At 40.3% G+C, this 16,322-nt stretch overlaps 1 protein-coding gene across 2 annotated transcripts in view; it reads right to left on the minus strand.

Moving 5' to 3' along the window:
• SLC35F3 (solute carrier family 35 member F3) overlaps positions 1–16,029 on the minus strand; it is a 119,519-nt gene extending 103,490 nt beyond the window's left edge. For both annotated transcript variants that reach the window (XM_026669327.2, XM_087967828.1), the window contains exons 1-2: positions 15,587–16,029; positions 14,491–14,717 (exon numbers count right to left, since the gene is read on the minus strand). In XM_026669327.2, coding sequence (XP_026525112.1) covers positions 14,491–14,717; positions 15,587–15,639 — 280 coding nt within the window. In that variant the 5' untranslated portion in view covers positions 15,640–16,029. The remainder of the gene's footprint in view (positions 1–14,490; positions 14,718–15,586) is intronic.
• Between the last annotated feature and the right edge of the window lie 293 nt (positions 16,030–16,322).

Below are 16,322 nucleotides of genomic sequence, written 5' to 3' on the forward strand. Positions count from 1 at the left end.
GGAGTGCAAAAAATCATGAATGTACTTCACTGTGCAGTAATTGAAACATTCACATAGAATCTAAGTGGAAATATCTACACTCACAAACTTGTATAAACAAATAGTAATGTAAGAAACATTTTATTTCAAGGACAATGTATTACTTCATGCAATGTATTATCTCACAGATATCCAGATGAATAAAATATACCTTGGATGGTATTTATAAGTGGGGTGCCATGACTGAGAAAGTTCAAGAAAAAAAATCAAACAAAAAACCCCAGTGTTTTTCAAAGTTGGCAATTTTAAAACCTATGACTGGGGAATTCTATGAGACAAAATCCACATGTTTAACGTTGTCAGGTTAAAGGTGAAAAAACTGGCATAGAGCTATGTCCCAAAAGTGCTTTTTCAAGAGGCAACTGGCTTTCTAGTTTTTCTTTGAAGAAGTTTCACTTCTCATCCAAGAAGCTTCTTTAGCTCTGACTAGATGGTGAGGAATGGAAGGATTTATACTCCTTACAGATAGCTAGTTACTTGCTTTCTTTTAGAAACAAAGGCCAACTCTTTTGAAGACAGCAAAGTCAACATTTTGGACAGAGAGGACCTCTGGTTTGAAACATGTCCAAAATGTGGACTTTGTTGTCTTCAAAAGAGTTGGCCTTTGTCTCTAAAAGAATGCAAATGACCAGCTGTCTGCAAGGAGTATAAATCCTTTCATTCGTCACCATCCAGTCAGAGCTGGGAGCGAAATGTCTTCTAAGAAAAACAATTGCCAAGTCCAATTGCCTTTTGAAAAAAAGGATCTTTGGGATAATTATGACCTGGATGACTAAGAATCTCCATTGACATTTGGAATAGAGTCATACACACAAGCGGGACCACAAACAGAGCCAGTACTAACACTAACCAGATAGTACCGGGGATGGACTGAAGTTCCTCTCATGGGAAATAGCACTGACCAACATTTTTCTCTGGGATAGCAGTAGATTGATTGTAGAATAAATCAGCTTGGCTATCCAAGATGGCTGAAAATCTCATCACACTGTGGTAACACACAAGAGAGGCACTGATTCGCACTCTTTTTGTATGGGGACGAGGCCTGCATCACTGACGGTATTGTTCTTTGTAAGTACATATCCTAGGATATAAACTGGATGACTGCCCTTATAACAAGAATAACAGGAATGTAAATATATTTATCCCATGTTTTGCTTTCTCAGCCCTTTTGTCCAAACACTCACTGTCATTGTTTTCCAACTAAATAAATTAATGGAAAAATTGGGGAAGGAAACATGTTTTTTCTGTTCTAAAATGGATTGCTTTCATCTGGTATACTCTGCCCTTTATTAAATATCACATTCTTATGTAGAAACTGTAAGAGATTACAAGGGAGCTTACTGGAAGTAAAGTTAGATCTTCTGCTCAACTGACTTTTTTTTTTTTTTTACTTTTAGCAGAAGTCATGGACATTACCTGAATGAATAACAATAGGAATTCTTGAGCTCTAATATCATTGCATTAACTTTCATCACAAATTTTGTGGCTCCCACAATTTCTGCTACCTTTCTTCCCTAAAACCAAACATTCTGTTTTTGAATATAATGACTGATTGTGTGCATCAAGTCATTGTTGACCCTTAGTGGCCACACTGATAGATTTTTTTCCCCATGAGTTTTTGAATAAAAGCGCTCCACAAAAAAGCCATTATCATCTTTTCACACCCTAGCCTCCTGGTGTTAATAATACATAATAAAATAATACATTAAATACCGAACAGCTTGCTGATCTTTCATAACCACCAAAATCTGATGCTTGAGGCAGCCACCCTCCTCCCTCTAATTATACTGCTAGTCCTGTTGCTTAATGAATGTACAGAGTGTTAACATTATATTTCTTGACCTTAAAAGTACAATCTGATACATGCCTATTTTGAAGTAAATCCCAATTAGTTCAATGAGGCTTATCTCAAATCTTGCAACAGAAAATTGCAAACCTCTCATTCAGCTCTCTGTCCTAGAGCTAGCACTGCAGGACTGCGGATTGTCCCGTAATTGCAGGTTTTTCCTGTGCATAATTTATATTTAGAAAAATCTAAAGAAATAAGTTAATCATTGAATTAAAAGAGCTTAAAGGTGAATATAATCAAGTATTGAATTGTAATAAACTCAGGTATTATATGCAAAGATGTAATGACATTTGTTTTCCTATAGACATTTTAAAAACAAATGCTTTTGTGGTTCATTAAAGTGAAGAAATATATAAATGTGCATATTGTATACACTCATACAATAGAAAAGGTGACTTTAATTTAACCATACATCACTGCAGCAATTTCAATAAATCCCCCAAGGATCAGTCTCTACAACTGTAATTATTCTAAGTCCATTCCAAACACTTGTCAGTTCAATCCATTTCCAAGGCCCAGTTTGTTTCCTCAAATATTATGAAACATTATGTGGGTTATTAGACTTCTATTGCTCTGCAATAATTTTATTGATAACTAAAAGAATTTCCCAAGCACACATGTGTCAGAAAGTTTTTGAGCCATTAAACAAAATAAAGTAACCTATGACAACTTTTAGCACTTTTTCTGACGTGCATTGTAATGCGCTTGACATTTGAAGGAAAATAGTGTGTGTGTGTGTGTGTGTGTGTGTGTGTGTGTGTGTGCATTAATGGATAATTATAATGCTTTCTATCTTTAATACGTATGACATTCTTCACTGAACCAATTAGCAAAGCTGATAAGAAATTTCAATAGAACAGAGAAAAACAGATTTATTTTCAAAGGGCCCCAAAAGAAGTACTTTCACCCAAATCCCTTTCCATTTTCCGCAACCTGGGATATATATATATAGATAGATAGATAGATAGATAGATAGATAGATAGATATAGATATATAGATATAGATATAGATAGATATAGATAGATATAGATATAGATATAGATATAGATATATAGATAGATATAGATATAGATATAGATATAGATAGATATATATATATATATAGATACATAGATATATAGATATATAGATATATATATACATTTATACATACATATTTACATACATATTTATATTTATATTTATATTATATATGTATGGCCTTCAGCTTTGTTCGGGTATTTTCCCACGTCATAGTAGTGGTGCTTTTAAAGTTGTAGCAACGTTTCAGCAGAATCTCATCTGCCATCATCAGGCTTTTGTATGATAGCCTGATACAGAAGCCTACACAATACAGAAGCCTGATGATGGCAGATGAGATTCTGCTGAAATGTTGCTACAACTTTAAAAGCACAACTATAATGACGTGGGAAAATACCCGAACAAAGCTGAAGGCCATATATATATATATATATATATGTATATGTATATGTATATGTATATATATATATATTTGTTTCCTAAGTTTTCGCAGGTACTTACATGTATGGTATTCAGCTTTGTTTGGGTATTTTCCCACGTCATTGTAGTTGTGCTTTTAAAGTTGTAGCAACGTTTCGGCAGAATCTCATCTGCCATCATCAGGCTTCTGTATTGTGTAGGCTTCTGTATCAGGCTACTGTATTCTGTTTTTTCAACCATTCTGGCACAGCAGTAGGCTAGCCCCAAATTTAAAACTGAAACAACTGTAAAAGTCTGACTCACAGACGAATACAATACAGAAGCCTGATGATGGCAGATGAGATTCTGCCGAAATGTTGCTACCACTTTAAAAGCACAATTATAATGATGTGGGAAAATACCCGAACAAAGCTGAATACCATACATGTAAGTACCCGCGAAAACTTAAGAAAATATATATATATATACACACACACACACACACACATAATTCATACACATGCACACACACACCATTTAAAGAATGAAAGAATGAAATGTAGTGGCAGGAATAGCACAACTATGATCTCCTCTAGAACAGGGGTCCTCAACCACCGGGCCGCGGACCGGTACCGGTCCGTGGATCACTCTGTACCGGGCCGCAAAGAAAAAAAAGGCGGCTTTCTTTGCCTTTGGTGAATGCTGCTGGGATTGGGGATCAAGGACACAAATGAAAGAAGGGGAGGGAGGAAGCAACCGAAGCCTGTCCTGCTCTCTGGCTCAGCGGCTTCGGTTTCCTCCCGCCTCGTTCCTCTCTCAGTCGCTCTCTCGCTCCTCCACCAGCCCAGGAAGAAACTGCTTCAAAGAAGCGGGGGGTGGCTTTTCCTGTCGCCGCAGCTCCTCTGAAGCGCCCGTTTACCCCCACCCCGCCCGCGCGCGCTTCAAATCAGTGCTCCGTTCTGCCTGCCTGCCTGCCTTCTTCGTTTCGGAGCAGCTTCGGCTGAGAATAATAACTATTCGCCTCTTTTTATCAGCCGAAGCTGCTCCGAAACGAAGAAGGCAGGCAGGCAGAACGGAGCACTGTGGATTGAACGCTGCGCGGGCGGTCGGGTGGGGGTGGGGGTAAACGGGCGCTTCGGAGGCACTGCGGCGACAGGAAAAGCCCCCGCTTCTTTGAAGCAGTTTCTTCCTGGGCTGGTGGAGCAGTGAGAGAGCGACTGAGAGAGGAACGAGGCAGACACCTGAGGGAGGGAGGGAGACACCTGAGGGATGGGGCTGAGGAGGCAGGGCGGCGGAACTTGGTGGTTTGCTGGCAGACGTTTTATTACCCGACTAGGTAACAACATCAGATGTTACCTAGTCAGGTAATGAAACGTCTGCAAGCAAACCACCAAACTCGATTCTCCCCCGGTCCTTTAAAGTGTTTGTGCTTGAAACTGGTCCCTGGCACAAAAAAGGTTGGGGACCACTGCTCTAGAAGACACTAAATAGCACACATCCCACTGAAGCAGCATCTGACACTTTCTCCTATACAATATCCTTGCTACAAGTAGGAAAGAGATAAGGTTTTTTTTAAAATGCCTAAAGAAAAATTTGAAAAAGTCACACAAGGACATGGACAATGTATAACAGGAATGGTAAGAGCTATGTGGAATAAAGGGTTCACTGGATTATGCCTAAGCAAAAAATTATTGTCATCTCCTCAACATCTTTGTGTCATTACTAAAGCTTGCATAGCCTTCTTCATTTCCATTTCTTCAGATATTTTTCTGTGGTCTGTTCTGCTCTTTGTGTAGTTAGATAGCTATAATGAAATGCAATGGTAGTACTGAGAGCAAATTTTCAGTATAGAAAAAGATTTTAAAAAACACATTATTATATCAAGCTGGTATTTTGATTGAAAGGAAAACAGAATGACAAAAAATCAGGTGATTTATTACTGAATTTTGGTGTTATTGTTGTTACTACTGCTGCAATTCCTAGTTTTAAAAAATTAATTGGATGTGAGCATAGCTTCAATGCTGACAAGCTAGGTACTGCCTATGACAAATAACAACTTATGAATATAACAAATGTATTATTCATAGATTTCACACATTCTCTTTTAACCAAGAAGCTGCTTTTTTCACCCTAAGAAAACACCAGTGTATTCAAAGTCTGTTGTAATGGCCATTGGGCCAAGCATCACTTTGGAATGCTATATTCTGTAAATATTTAAGGATAGATCTAAAGCAAGGGTGTCAAACTCAATTTCATTGAGGGTTGTGTTTGACCTCGGGGGGTTAGGGTGGGTGTGGCCAAGGTGGGCATAGCCAGCATGACATCACTTGTGTTGAGGGGCACCTGTGGTGGCCCGAGTGCTCTGCCAGCAAAAATGGGCTCCCGAGTTCCGGTTTTGACTGGGATGGCCTCCTGCAACCTTCTGCCAGTAAAAACAGAGCTTGAGAGGGGCGGGCACGACTGGTCCTTTGCTGTTTCCAGGGCAGCACCACAGGCCAGATCTAAGTACCCCGCAGGCCAGATCTGGCCCCTGGGCCTTGAGTTTGACACCCCTGATCTCAAGGCAGCTACTGTATAGCCAATATCTACAAGCTTCAAGGAGGGAAGAGGCAGGGCCAGTAATCCAAAACTATTTCCATGCTCTATTCTCTAAAGTCACTTGATATTTCCCCAGATTCTGCATCTTTATTTTATGAAAACTATAATGTCTGTCATCTGTTGGATTAACTAAAGCCATACTTCACCCTAAATGAAGAGCCACGGTGGTGCAGTGGTTAGAATGCAGTACTGCAGGCTACTTCTGCTGACTGCCGGCTGACTGCAATTTGGCAGTTTGAATCTCACAGGCTCAAGGTTGACTCAGCCTTCCATCCTTCTGAAGTCAATAAAACGAGGTTCCAAATTGTTGGGGGCAATATGCTGCTGACTCTGTAAAACTGCTTAGAGAGGGCTGTAAAGCACTGTGAAGTGGTATATAGTGCTCTTGCTAAATATTTTGTCTGTAAGGTTCTGTAACCACAGTTCAGAAATATCTTCCAAGAAAATGCATTTAAGACTTACTTTCCATATATACTAGCACATATCCTTGCTTTCTAAGATGGCTTCCATATCATTAAGCTGCTTTTTAATTTCTATATAATCTGCAACACTCACGTCCCCAGATAAATAAGGAGCAGCTGCCTACAGGCTACCTTCCAACAGGTGGCAGATGGAAAAGCTGCATGCTTCCTAAGTTGTTTGTTCTATCTTGTGCAATCCAAAATTTTAGAACAAAATACTTCATAATTGTTAATCTGACTATAACAGTATAATCTGTATTTCAATAAATATTAAAGTGTTTCTGTAAATGAGTATAGCAGCTTGCCAGATATTGATATGCAGCCATGTTTCAGACTTTCAGATTTACTTAGTGGACAATTTATCAAATTAAAGTTTTGCAAATATACAAATTAGCACTAGAAATGTATAAATAATAACTGATAGGAAAGGGATGGAAGACATTTTAATTTATTTATTTGATTTCTGTATTTGATACCTGTCTCAAGTGACTCTGGACAGTGTACATCATAAAAACAATTAAAACAGTTCAAAATAAACATATATAATTGCTGAGTAAAACTATTGCCGTGTGTGTTAATATAGTCAAAAAACAAGGCTGTTAGCACACTTAGGGCCTCAGGTCCAAGCACACAAAATGCCAAAAGGATCGGGGTCATTCTAATCTTAAAGGCAGAAGGCTGCAGAAGGAGAGGCTATGACAGAGAAAGCATTTATGAAATGTAAATGGAATTATAATTATGGAATATAAATGTAAAGAATTACAAGGCAATATTTTTATTAGGACCTAATTACACAAAGTTGGGAAATCTGTGGGCAAACTTGATTTTTTGCAATAGTCTATCCATTAATGCTTTAAGGTTCCCATTTTAAATATTTTTACTTCTAAAATTTACTGACAAGTTCTACTTCCTAGTAAAAGGACCCTAACATATTGAGTGATATGCTTTATTGAATTTCCATTTATCTTTTAGTAAATTGATAATGCCGGGAGACTGATTCTGGAAGCATCATTTGATTGGGTTGATAATACATATTTTAAAAATCTGCCAAAGTCTGACCAATGCTGGAGGCAGATGGCTTACTCCTATAAAAAGATTCATATGTTGTCAAGTCAAAAATTAAATTATCATGTTGTACTTACAATAATTGGTCAGTGTGGAGACAGAATGCTAATACTTGATAAGTCTTCCAGTCTGAGCCAAAATGGCTCTACTTTTCAGTATTTATTTTCACTAAGGTTTAAATAAGTGTTTAAAAAATTGCACTAGAACATGATGCATAAATAATAGTTCTAATCTACAGTTAATACTGTGTTTAGCAGCAAAAGGTAGCAATCAGTTATTTCACAGTATCAGCTGCCGCTATATTTTCTGTATTAAAGGAAATATTCCACTTATCATGTCGATTCTTATTTCACCCAGATAATAATCAATATGATCTTTCTTTTTTTTCTGAATGATCTTTGCCTAATTTCACACATTTGTATTTGACTCTGATTTTCTCTGGTTTTATTTAGTGTTGATAATATATGTTAATTTATTTATTTATTTATTTATTTGATTTGATTTGCCAATTGTTTACAAGATAATAAGTATAAATGTATACATAGTTGTGAATACATGAAATGGGTACATATAAGAAAAATAAAAGAATAAGAGAAACAATAGGACAGGGACGGTAGGCACGTTGGTGCGCTTATGCACGCCCCCTACAGGCCTCTTAGGAAAGGGGTGAGGTCAATAGTAGACAGTCTAAGGTTAAAGTTTTTGGGGTTTGGGGAAGAAACTACAGAGTCGGGTAGAGTATTCCAGACATTGACCACTCTATTGCTGAAGTCGTATTTCCTGCAATCAAGTTTGGTGCGGTTTACTTTGAGTTTGTATCTATTGTGTGCTCTTGTGTTGTTATGGTTGAAGCTGAAGTATTCATTGACAGGTAGGACATTGCAATGTATGATTTTATATACCATGCTTAGGTCAGACCGAAGACGGCGTAATTCAAGGTTTTCAAGTTCTAGAATTTCAAGTCTGGTGGCATAAGGTATTCTACAACGAGTAGAGGAGTGGAGAACTCTTCTTGTGAAATATTTCTGGACTTTCTCAATTGTGCTAATATCAGATACGTAGTGTGGGTTCCAGACTGATGAACTGTATTCGAGTATTGGTCTAGCAAATGTTTTGTATGCTCTGGTTAGTAGTGTGATATTACCAGAGAAAAAGCTATTATTATTTAATTCTTAGGGAGTTGACTTGGGGTTACCTGTGTAAAATGAAACCAATAAATAGTCTATATAAATGGATTTTACAAAGAATTACTGCACTAAGAACAAAATTATAAATTAATTATCAGTTATGTATGATGTATTTCAATGTTATGACTCATTCTTTATAAAACAATGATGTTCGATATGACTCCTTCTTAAATCCCACAAATGCAAGAAGACTAAAAAACTGTTTTTAAAAATTCCCATTACAATTAAGCTTTGGTTACCTTCATTTTCAAGGCCAAATTAAACATGCTGGCAATCTGGAATCATGCTGTAAACATGCCACTGACATGACCTTTCTTATTACATCAAGACAAGCCACAGTTACTCAACATGAAGTCAATAGGACATTACTCATCATGTCAGAACAACACATTAACACTCTGGTTCTGAAGCTGCCCTTCCCATAATGACCAATCTAGCAGAAGTCGATTAAAATATTTATCTCACTGGGAGTAAACAGGACTATTCATATTGCAAGATATCACTCATTTTAAAGATGAAAGAACAAAGCATGCAAAATAGTAATTACTACAGATGTATGCAGCAATTTAGTTATTTTTGCTAACAGAGCAGAAGTGCCAACACATTACCAAAGAAATATATTCTCTCTGGTGTCTTTTTCAGTAACATTTCTAATGAACTGCAGATGCTCATGAATAATTCTAAATATCTGTTCAGCATGTACTTAACTTCTTTCTTTTTTATTATTACAAAATGCTTTCCTAACACAATTATCCAAAAATTTATTAATGAACAATCATAAAGATATATCCTCACCCTAAGATGAATACTCCAGGAAACTTTATAATATGAATATTATTAGGACTATATTGATATACATATATTTTAGCATATAAACAATTTTATACTGATCATACAGTGTGATTTCATTATCAAAATCATGCCATTTACAAATTCATATGTTATGACTAAAATAGCTGCTGCTGAACTGGGAGGATATTCCTTGGATTTCTGAATATTTTTTACAATAGAAAATAGACCTTTAAAACATAAATACAGTTATGCTTATTATGAATGTTAACTTTCTCTTTTAAAAAAATTGAAAGCACACAACAAACAAATCTTGCAGCATGTAATATAAAATAAAACCTGAATATTTAGGGAGAGGAAATACATAATACCAATTATAACATTATTTAAAATATTAGCAAGATGCACAGGATATAAATTTAATAAGCAATTAAATAAACAAACAAACATTATTTAATATTTTTTCATGTTTTCTCAAAGTACAAAGGCCTTCTAGACAAGAGTTATATGTTTAATATGGTTAAGATTTGTGCAGAAATTCGTAATAGAAATCTTTGGTCCCTAAACTAGCCTATTTCAAAGTTTCACTGAACTGACAGACTTATTCTGGAATTAGCTTGTCACCTTTCTTTATTACATTTATCCTATTTTTAATCACTAAAACTTTCTCAAAGTGGGATTATTTCAACTTGAAAGTTAAACTTAACCAGTGCAGTTGCAATTGTTATTATTTTACAAAACTAGCAGTGATTAGTCAGAAAACAGTAACCATCTGGGACAAAAGAACAAAAAGTGGGATTTTAGGAAGTTGAGTTTAGTGATCAGGAAGCAGTAACATCCATAGACCCTAAAACCTCTATGCCAGAGTATGCCAAAGAACCTGCATTCTTGTTGCTGAAGGCCTTCTTTGCACTACCATTACGGTGTACATTAGGCATGAAGCAATGGAGAAAGACAGCCAGGCTTGCATAAGTGCACAATCATACCTACTGTCCCTATCCTATTGTCCCCTATTTATTCGTACCTATTTACCTTACTCATGTTTATACATGTACCTATTATCTTATAAGCAATTAACAAATAAAATAAATAAATAAATCCAATAGGACCAGTCAAACTGAGGAATTGAGTCAGCAATTGTCTAAATGGCATTTTTCCTGGGACCTGTCCAAGGTCCTGAAGAATCCATTTTTGATATCTCCTTTCTGATCTGTGCTTTTTTCCTCATTTGGCACTACACTCTGATGAGCCATCTATTCTTCTTCTTTCAGCATCCACCTTGAACTCACCTATATCCAAACTCTGCAATGAATGAATATGAATATCTATAAATCTATACCAATCTACACATACATATACGTGTGTGTGTGTTGCACAAAACCTATGTTTTCATTGTTCCACAACAGACAATATTGGGGCAGCTGCCTATTTACACAAGCGTTGAGCACCTCTGCATAGAACGAAGTACAGTAGTTAATCAATTTTATAAAAGCATGGACAAGTGTTTCTGTCTCTTTACTTTAGAAAATGATATAACAGCTGTTTTTTCCAATGAATATAGTAGTTGACTGCAGTAATTAAGAATACATCCCAATACTCTAAGCTCTTTCAAGACTCAAAAGACTCTCTCAGATGCAGTTCTAATAGCTTACCAGTGGGCATTTTTCTAACAATCCCAACAGTCGTAACTTAAAACTTGCACACCTTATGAAGCCTATTATACCCGACAGATTCATCTTTATGAGAGAACATCTGGTATTGGATTGAGATTGGAACAGAGAGCTCAGACAGACAGAACTGTATTTTGCTCACTGACCAATAAAAATGCAATCAATAAAACGAATAACTTAAAACCATTCCCTAACAACAAGAACTACTAGCAATCATTTGTGGGCAAAGCTTCACATAATGTAGAAAAAAGAGCTACTTTTAGAGAAATAAATTTATCTTAATTATTTAACAGATAATGCAGATAAAAGCTATCACGGTGCCCTGGAAATTTAAATAAAAGATGAATAATCAACTGGAGGTGAGTGTCCCTGCAGATTTGGCAATACAGAAGAACATGGATTGGGGTTTCTGTGGCATAGAAATCAGTATCTACATGATATTAATAATAGCAAAGGTTTGAGATAACTTCAACCAATGTAGGTATTATACTTCAAACTTCTTGCAATCAAGAAGTCATCTTCCAAAGATTTGAATATTTCAAATACACTGTTCAAAAAAATAAAGGGAACACAAAAATAAGACATCCTAGATCTGAATGAATGAAATATTCTCATTAAATACTTCGTTCATTACATAGTTGAATGTGCTGACAACAAAATCACACAAAAATTATCAATGGAAATCAAATTGAGCAACCCATGGAGGTCTGGATTTGGAGTTACACTCAAAATTAAAGTGGAAAAAAACACTACAGGCTGATCCAACTTTGATGTAATGTCCTTAAAACAAGTCAAAATGAGGCTCAGTAGTGTGTGTGGTCTCCACGTGCCTGTATGACCTCCCTACAATGCCTGGGCATGCTCCTGATGAGGTGGTGGATGGTCTCCTGAGGGATCTCCTCCCACACCTGGACTAAAGCATCCCCCAACTCCTGGACAGTCTGTGGTGCAATGTGGTGTTGGTGGATGGAGCGAGACATGTTGTCCCAGATGTGCTCAATTGGATTCAGGTCTGGGGAACGGGCGGGCCAGTCCATAGCATCAATGCCTTCATCTTGCAGGAACTGCTGACACACTCCAGCCACGTGAGGTCTAGCATTGTCTTGCATTAGGAGGAATCCAGGGACAACCGCACCAGCATATGGTCTCACAAGGGGTCTGAGGATCTCATCTCGGTACCTAATGGCAGTCAGGCTACCTCTGGCGAGCACATGGAGGGCTGTGCAGCCCCCTAAAGAAATGCCACCCCACACCATTACTGACCCACTGCCAAACCGGTCATGCTGGAGGATGTTGCAGGCAGAACATTCTCCACGGCGTCTCCAGACCCTGTCACGTCTGTCACATGTGCTCAGTGTGAACCTGCTTTCATCTGTGTAGAGCACAGGGCGCCAGTGGCGAATTACCAATCTTGGTGTTCTCTGGCAGATGCCAAACGTCCTGCACGGTGTTGGGCTATAAGCACAACCCCCACCTGTGGATGTCGGGCCCTCATACCACCCTCATGGAGTCTGTTTCTGACCGTTTGAGCAGCCACATGCACATTTGTGGCCCGCTGGAGGTCATTTTGCAGGGCTCTGGCAGTGCTCCTCCTGTCCCTCCTTGCACAAAGGTGGAGGTAGCGGTCCTGATGCTGGGTTGTTGCCCTCCTACGGCCTCCTCCTCGTCTCCTGATGTACTGGCCTGTCTCCTGGTAGCGCCTCCATGCTCTGGACACTACACTGACAGACACAGCAAACCTTCTTGCCACAGCTCGCATTGATGTGCCATCCTGGATAAGCTGCACTACCTGAGCCATTTGTGTGGGTTGTAGACTCCGTCTCATGCTACCACTAGAGTGAAAGCACCGCCAGCATTCAAAAGTGACCAATCCATCGGCCAGAAAGCATAGGAACTGAGAAGTGGTCTGTGGTCACCACCTGCAGAACCACTCCTTAATTGGGGATGTCTTGCTAATTGCCTATGCTTTCCACCTGTTGTCTATTCCATTTGCACAACAGCATGTAAAATTGATTGTCAGTCAGTGTTGCTACCTAAGTGGACAGTTTGATTTCACAGAAGTGTGATTGACTTGGAGTTACATTGTGTTGTTTAAGTGTTCCCTTTATTTTTTTTGAGCAGTACATTTAAATTGAACAAAACCCTCAGCATGAATATTTCTTTGTTTGGCAGAATAAGACACTGCATAAGTAGATGGGAAATTATGGGGTGAAAAATAGGCAGACTGGGGAATTCTCTCCTGAGCCAACAGGTGACGAAATGAAAATAAAAACATGAAAAACAATTCCTGATATTGAGTACCATCTGTAATGCAGAAACATACAGCCACCAACTTGGATTTGGGTATCTTTCTTAGCCAAACCTCAGAACTGGAAAAATGCATTCAGAATATATATGCTGGAGTAGACACACAAACACATACACATACACACACAACACAATGCAATATCAGCACTCTATGATAAGAGAGAAATGTTTCTGTGAAATTTTTGGAAATATGAAGAAAAAATGTTTTTAAGCATACTATTATATTTAAAATACCAAGTATCTAATTCACAAATTTGTGCTTAACTAACTTGAATTCACAATGCATTTTAAAAATTCAATTACTTCAGTTTGGGTACTAAAACAGGCAAAAGTTCTATGTTGATTTCCAATTAATATAATACAAAGATACTAAGAGCTCATTTTCTGTAGATTAATTCAAACATATGCTGCATCCGAAGAGGAAAATAGCTCATGAAATCACCGAGCTGTAAAAACGTTTCCCTGAATTATCAAATATCACTTCCTTGAATTAATGATGCAAACTTCAGTCACCATTACATGTAACATTTCCCCCTCCCTTCCTCCCTCCCTCTGCCTCTCTTCTAAATGGCTTTATATTATAGTAGCCTTTTGCAAAGTTCTTATTTGAGCCTAGTTTGAGTTTAAGCTGAAATATCTCCTTCAGTCTGAATATTTTGTTAACCACCAGAAAGTTTAGCTGGCCATAACTGTACTGATAATATTCTCAAAATGGTGCATGCCCACTGAAAGAGAACAAGATTTCTCCCATCAGCTCCATGGCTGGAAACACGTGTACAAAAGTATGGCACACACGAGGAATCAGCCTGGCAAAAAGGAATTGTGAGGAGAAGATGAGCAGAAAATCAGCTCAAGGAGAGTCAACTGTTATGGCCTAGGCGAGGTTTCACAGGGTTAATCCCAACTATCAACTTAAGCCTTTCTCTCGCCTGTCAGGAGACAGCCCACTGAAAGTTGGAGGAGAGAGAGAGAGAGAGAGAGAGAGGAGGAGGGGAGAGGAGGGAGAGAGAGAGAGAGAGAGAGAGAGAGAGAGAGAGAGAGAGAGAGAGAGAGAGAGAGACGCTGAGGGAAGGTGGATGCTGCTGTGAAAGAGAAAGACACTTACTTTTATAGCTGGTAGCCCAAGGCTGATAGCCGTAATAGCCTGTAATCCGCAGGATCCTTTCCTCGATGGACGTGAGTCCTATGGAAGCGCTGGTAAGGTCTTCCACTGACCTCCATTTCAAGTCCTCTTTGATCGCCTCATCCACCACCAGATATTTGAGCTGCCGGAGTTGGGGGCTGATGTCTGACAGCCTCCTGGGACTGACATCAGGAGACCTCCTCATGCCACTAGAAAGGAAAGAGCAGCTGCAGCAGCGGGTTGAAGAAAGGAAAGGGAAAAGGAAAGGGAACAGCCAAAGCAGACCGGGGAGGCAAAATCAATAATGCAAGCTTTCTCGGGAATATTCATATCAGGAGAAAAACAAACAAACAAACAAATACACAAATAAATAAATAAAAGGTTCCCCCCAAAGATAGGCAGCAGGACTGGGGGAAACTGAGGAAGGCACTTGACACCCCAAAGCGATGCCCTCCTTAGCACAGCTTCTCCCATCAGGTGCTCTGCAGGCATGCTGGACAACAACACCATCATCCCCAGAAGCTGTAATCCGACCCTCCTGTCTCAGCGGATGGTTGAAGAGACCCGGTTGACACACTCTCTCTCTCTCTCTCTCTCTCTCTCTCACACACACACACACACACACTCTCTCTCTCTCTCTCTCTCTCTCACACACACACGTCCTTCAGGGGCGAGCCCTCCAAAAGAGCCCCGGGGATACCTCAGCGCATCCCGAGTCGCGGCGCAGGAGAGGAAAGCTTCGCCCAGAGCTTTCCCGGTTGGCGCTCCACCTCCCCTCCGCCGCGCTAACCGGGAAAGCTCCGGAGGGCGAACTTGCAAGCCCTCCCGGCACACCATTCCCTCCTCCCCCACCACCACCTTCCCGCCGCCTTTTTTGGCGCCAAAAAAGCGAGGACCGGGAGAAGAAGAGCAACTTTGCTCCCACCGGCCCGCCTCGCGCCCGCCGTGGCTCCCAGGCTGAGGCAGCGGAGAAGGGAGGCGAGCGCCCGAAGCGGAGCTGGGAGAGGGGGGTAGATTTTTCTTTCCGGCTCCTTCTTGCGGTCACCCTCGCCCTCCGCCCGCCGTCGCCGGCACTCACATCGCCATGCTCTTGCCCCTCGCCGTGCCGCTGGGAAACTCGCGGATCCCCATGGGGAAGAGCAGCTGGGGAGTGGCAGCTCCCAGACTTCTCGGAAGGGGCAGCCGACTCGGGCTGGGCGACTCGACACGGATTGAGAAAGAAAAACTGCGAGAGAGGCGCGGCGTGAAGTGACCGGGAAGACCGACGTCGCTTGTGTTGGCCACGGCGGCGGCAAGGAGTTGCAAAGCGCCCGGCCGGCAAAAAGAGGGGGGGAAAAAAGCAAAAGAAAGAAAGAAAGGACACAGCTGCCTCCACACGCCCGGCTCCCCCGGTGCGCCACGCGGCTGAGGCGAGGCGTTAGTGCCTGGCTGCAACCTGGCTTGTTGCTGCTGCGCGTAGAGGAAACGAAGCGAAGGTGGAGGAAAACGCCCGCCGACCTCCTCGCAGGCAACTCCGCTCGCTCGCTCTTGCTTTGCGCTCCGTCGTTTTTCTCTCTCGCCACAGGGGGAGCCCGCTTTTCTCCTCCTCCGCCTCCTTCTTCCTCGTGAAATGAGCGCGGCGGCCGATAGGGGGAGCCCGGGCACGTTTGTGCAGAAAGGCAAGGGAGAAGACGGCGAAAGAGCCCTTCTTGGGCAGGGAACCGTTCAGGAGTTTTGGAGGGTTGGATCGCGTGTCTTCTCCATACCCCGCCTTCGTAAAGTAGAAAATGATTTATTCGTGACAGATTGCTTAGAAGTCTTTCTTGACTGCGTTG

The sequence above is a fragment of the Notechis scutatus genome, chromosome 1 (assembly GCF_049901735.1).
Source record: "Notechis scutatus isolate UNSWTSFEM ecotype Mainland chromosome 1, rNotScu1.2, whole genome shotgun sequence".
NCBI lineage: Eukaryota > Metazoa > Chordata > Lepidosauria > Squamata > Elapidae > Notechis > Notechis scutatus.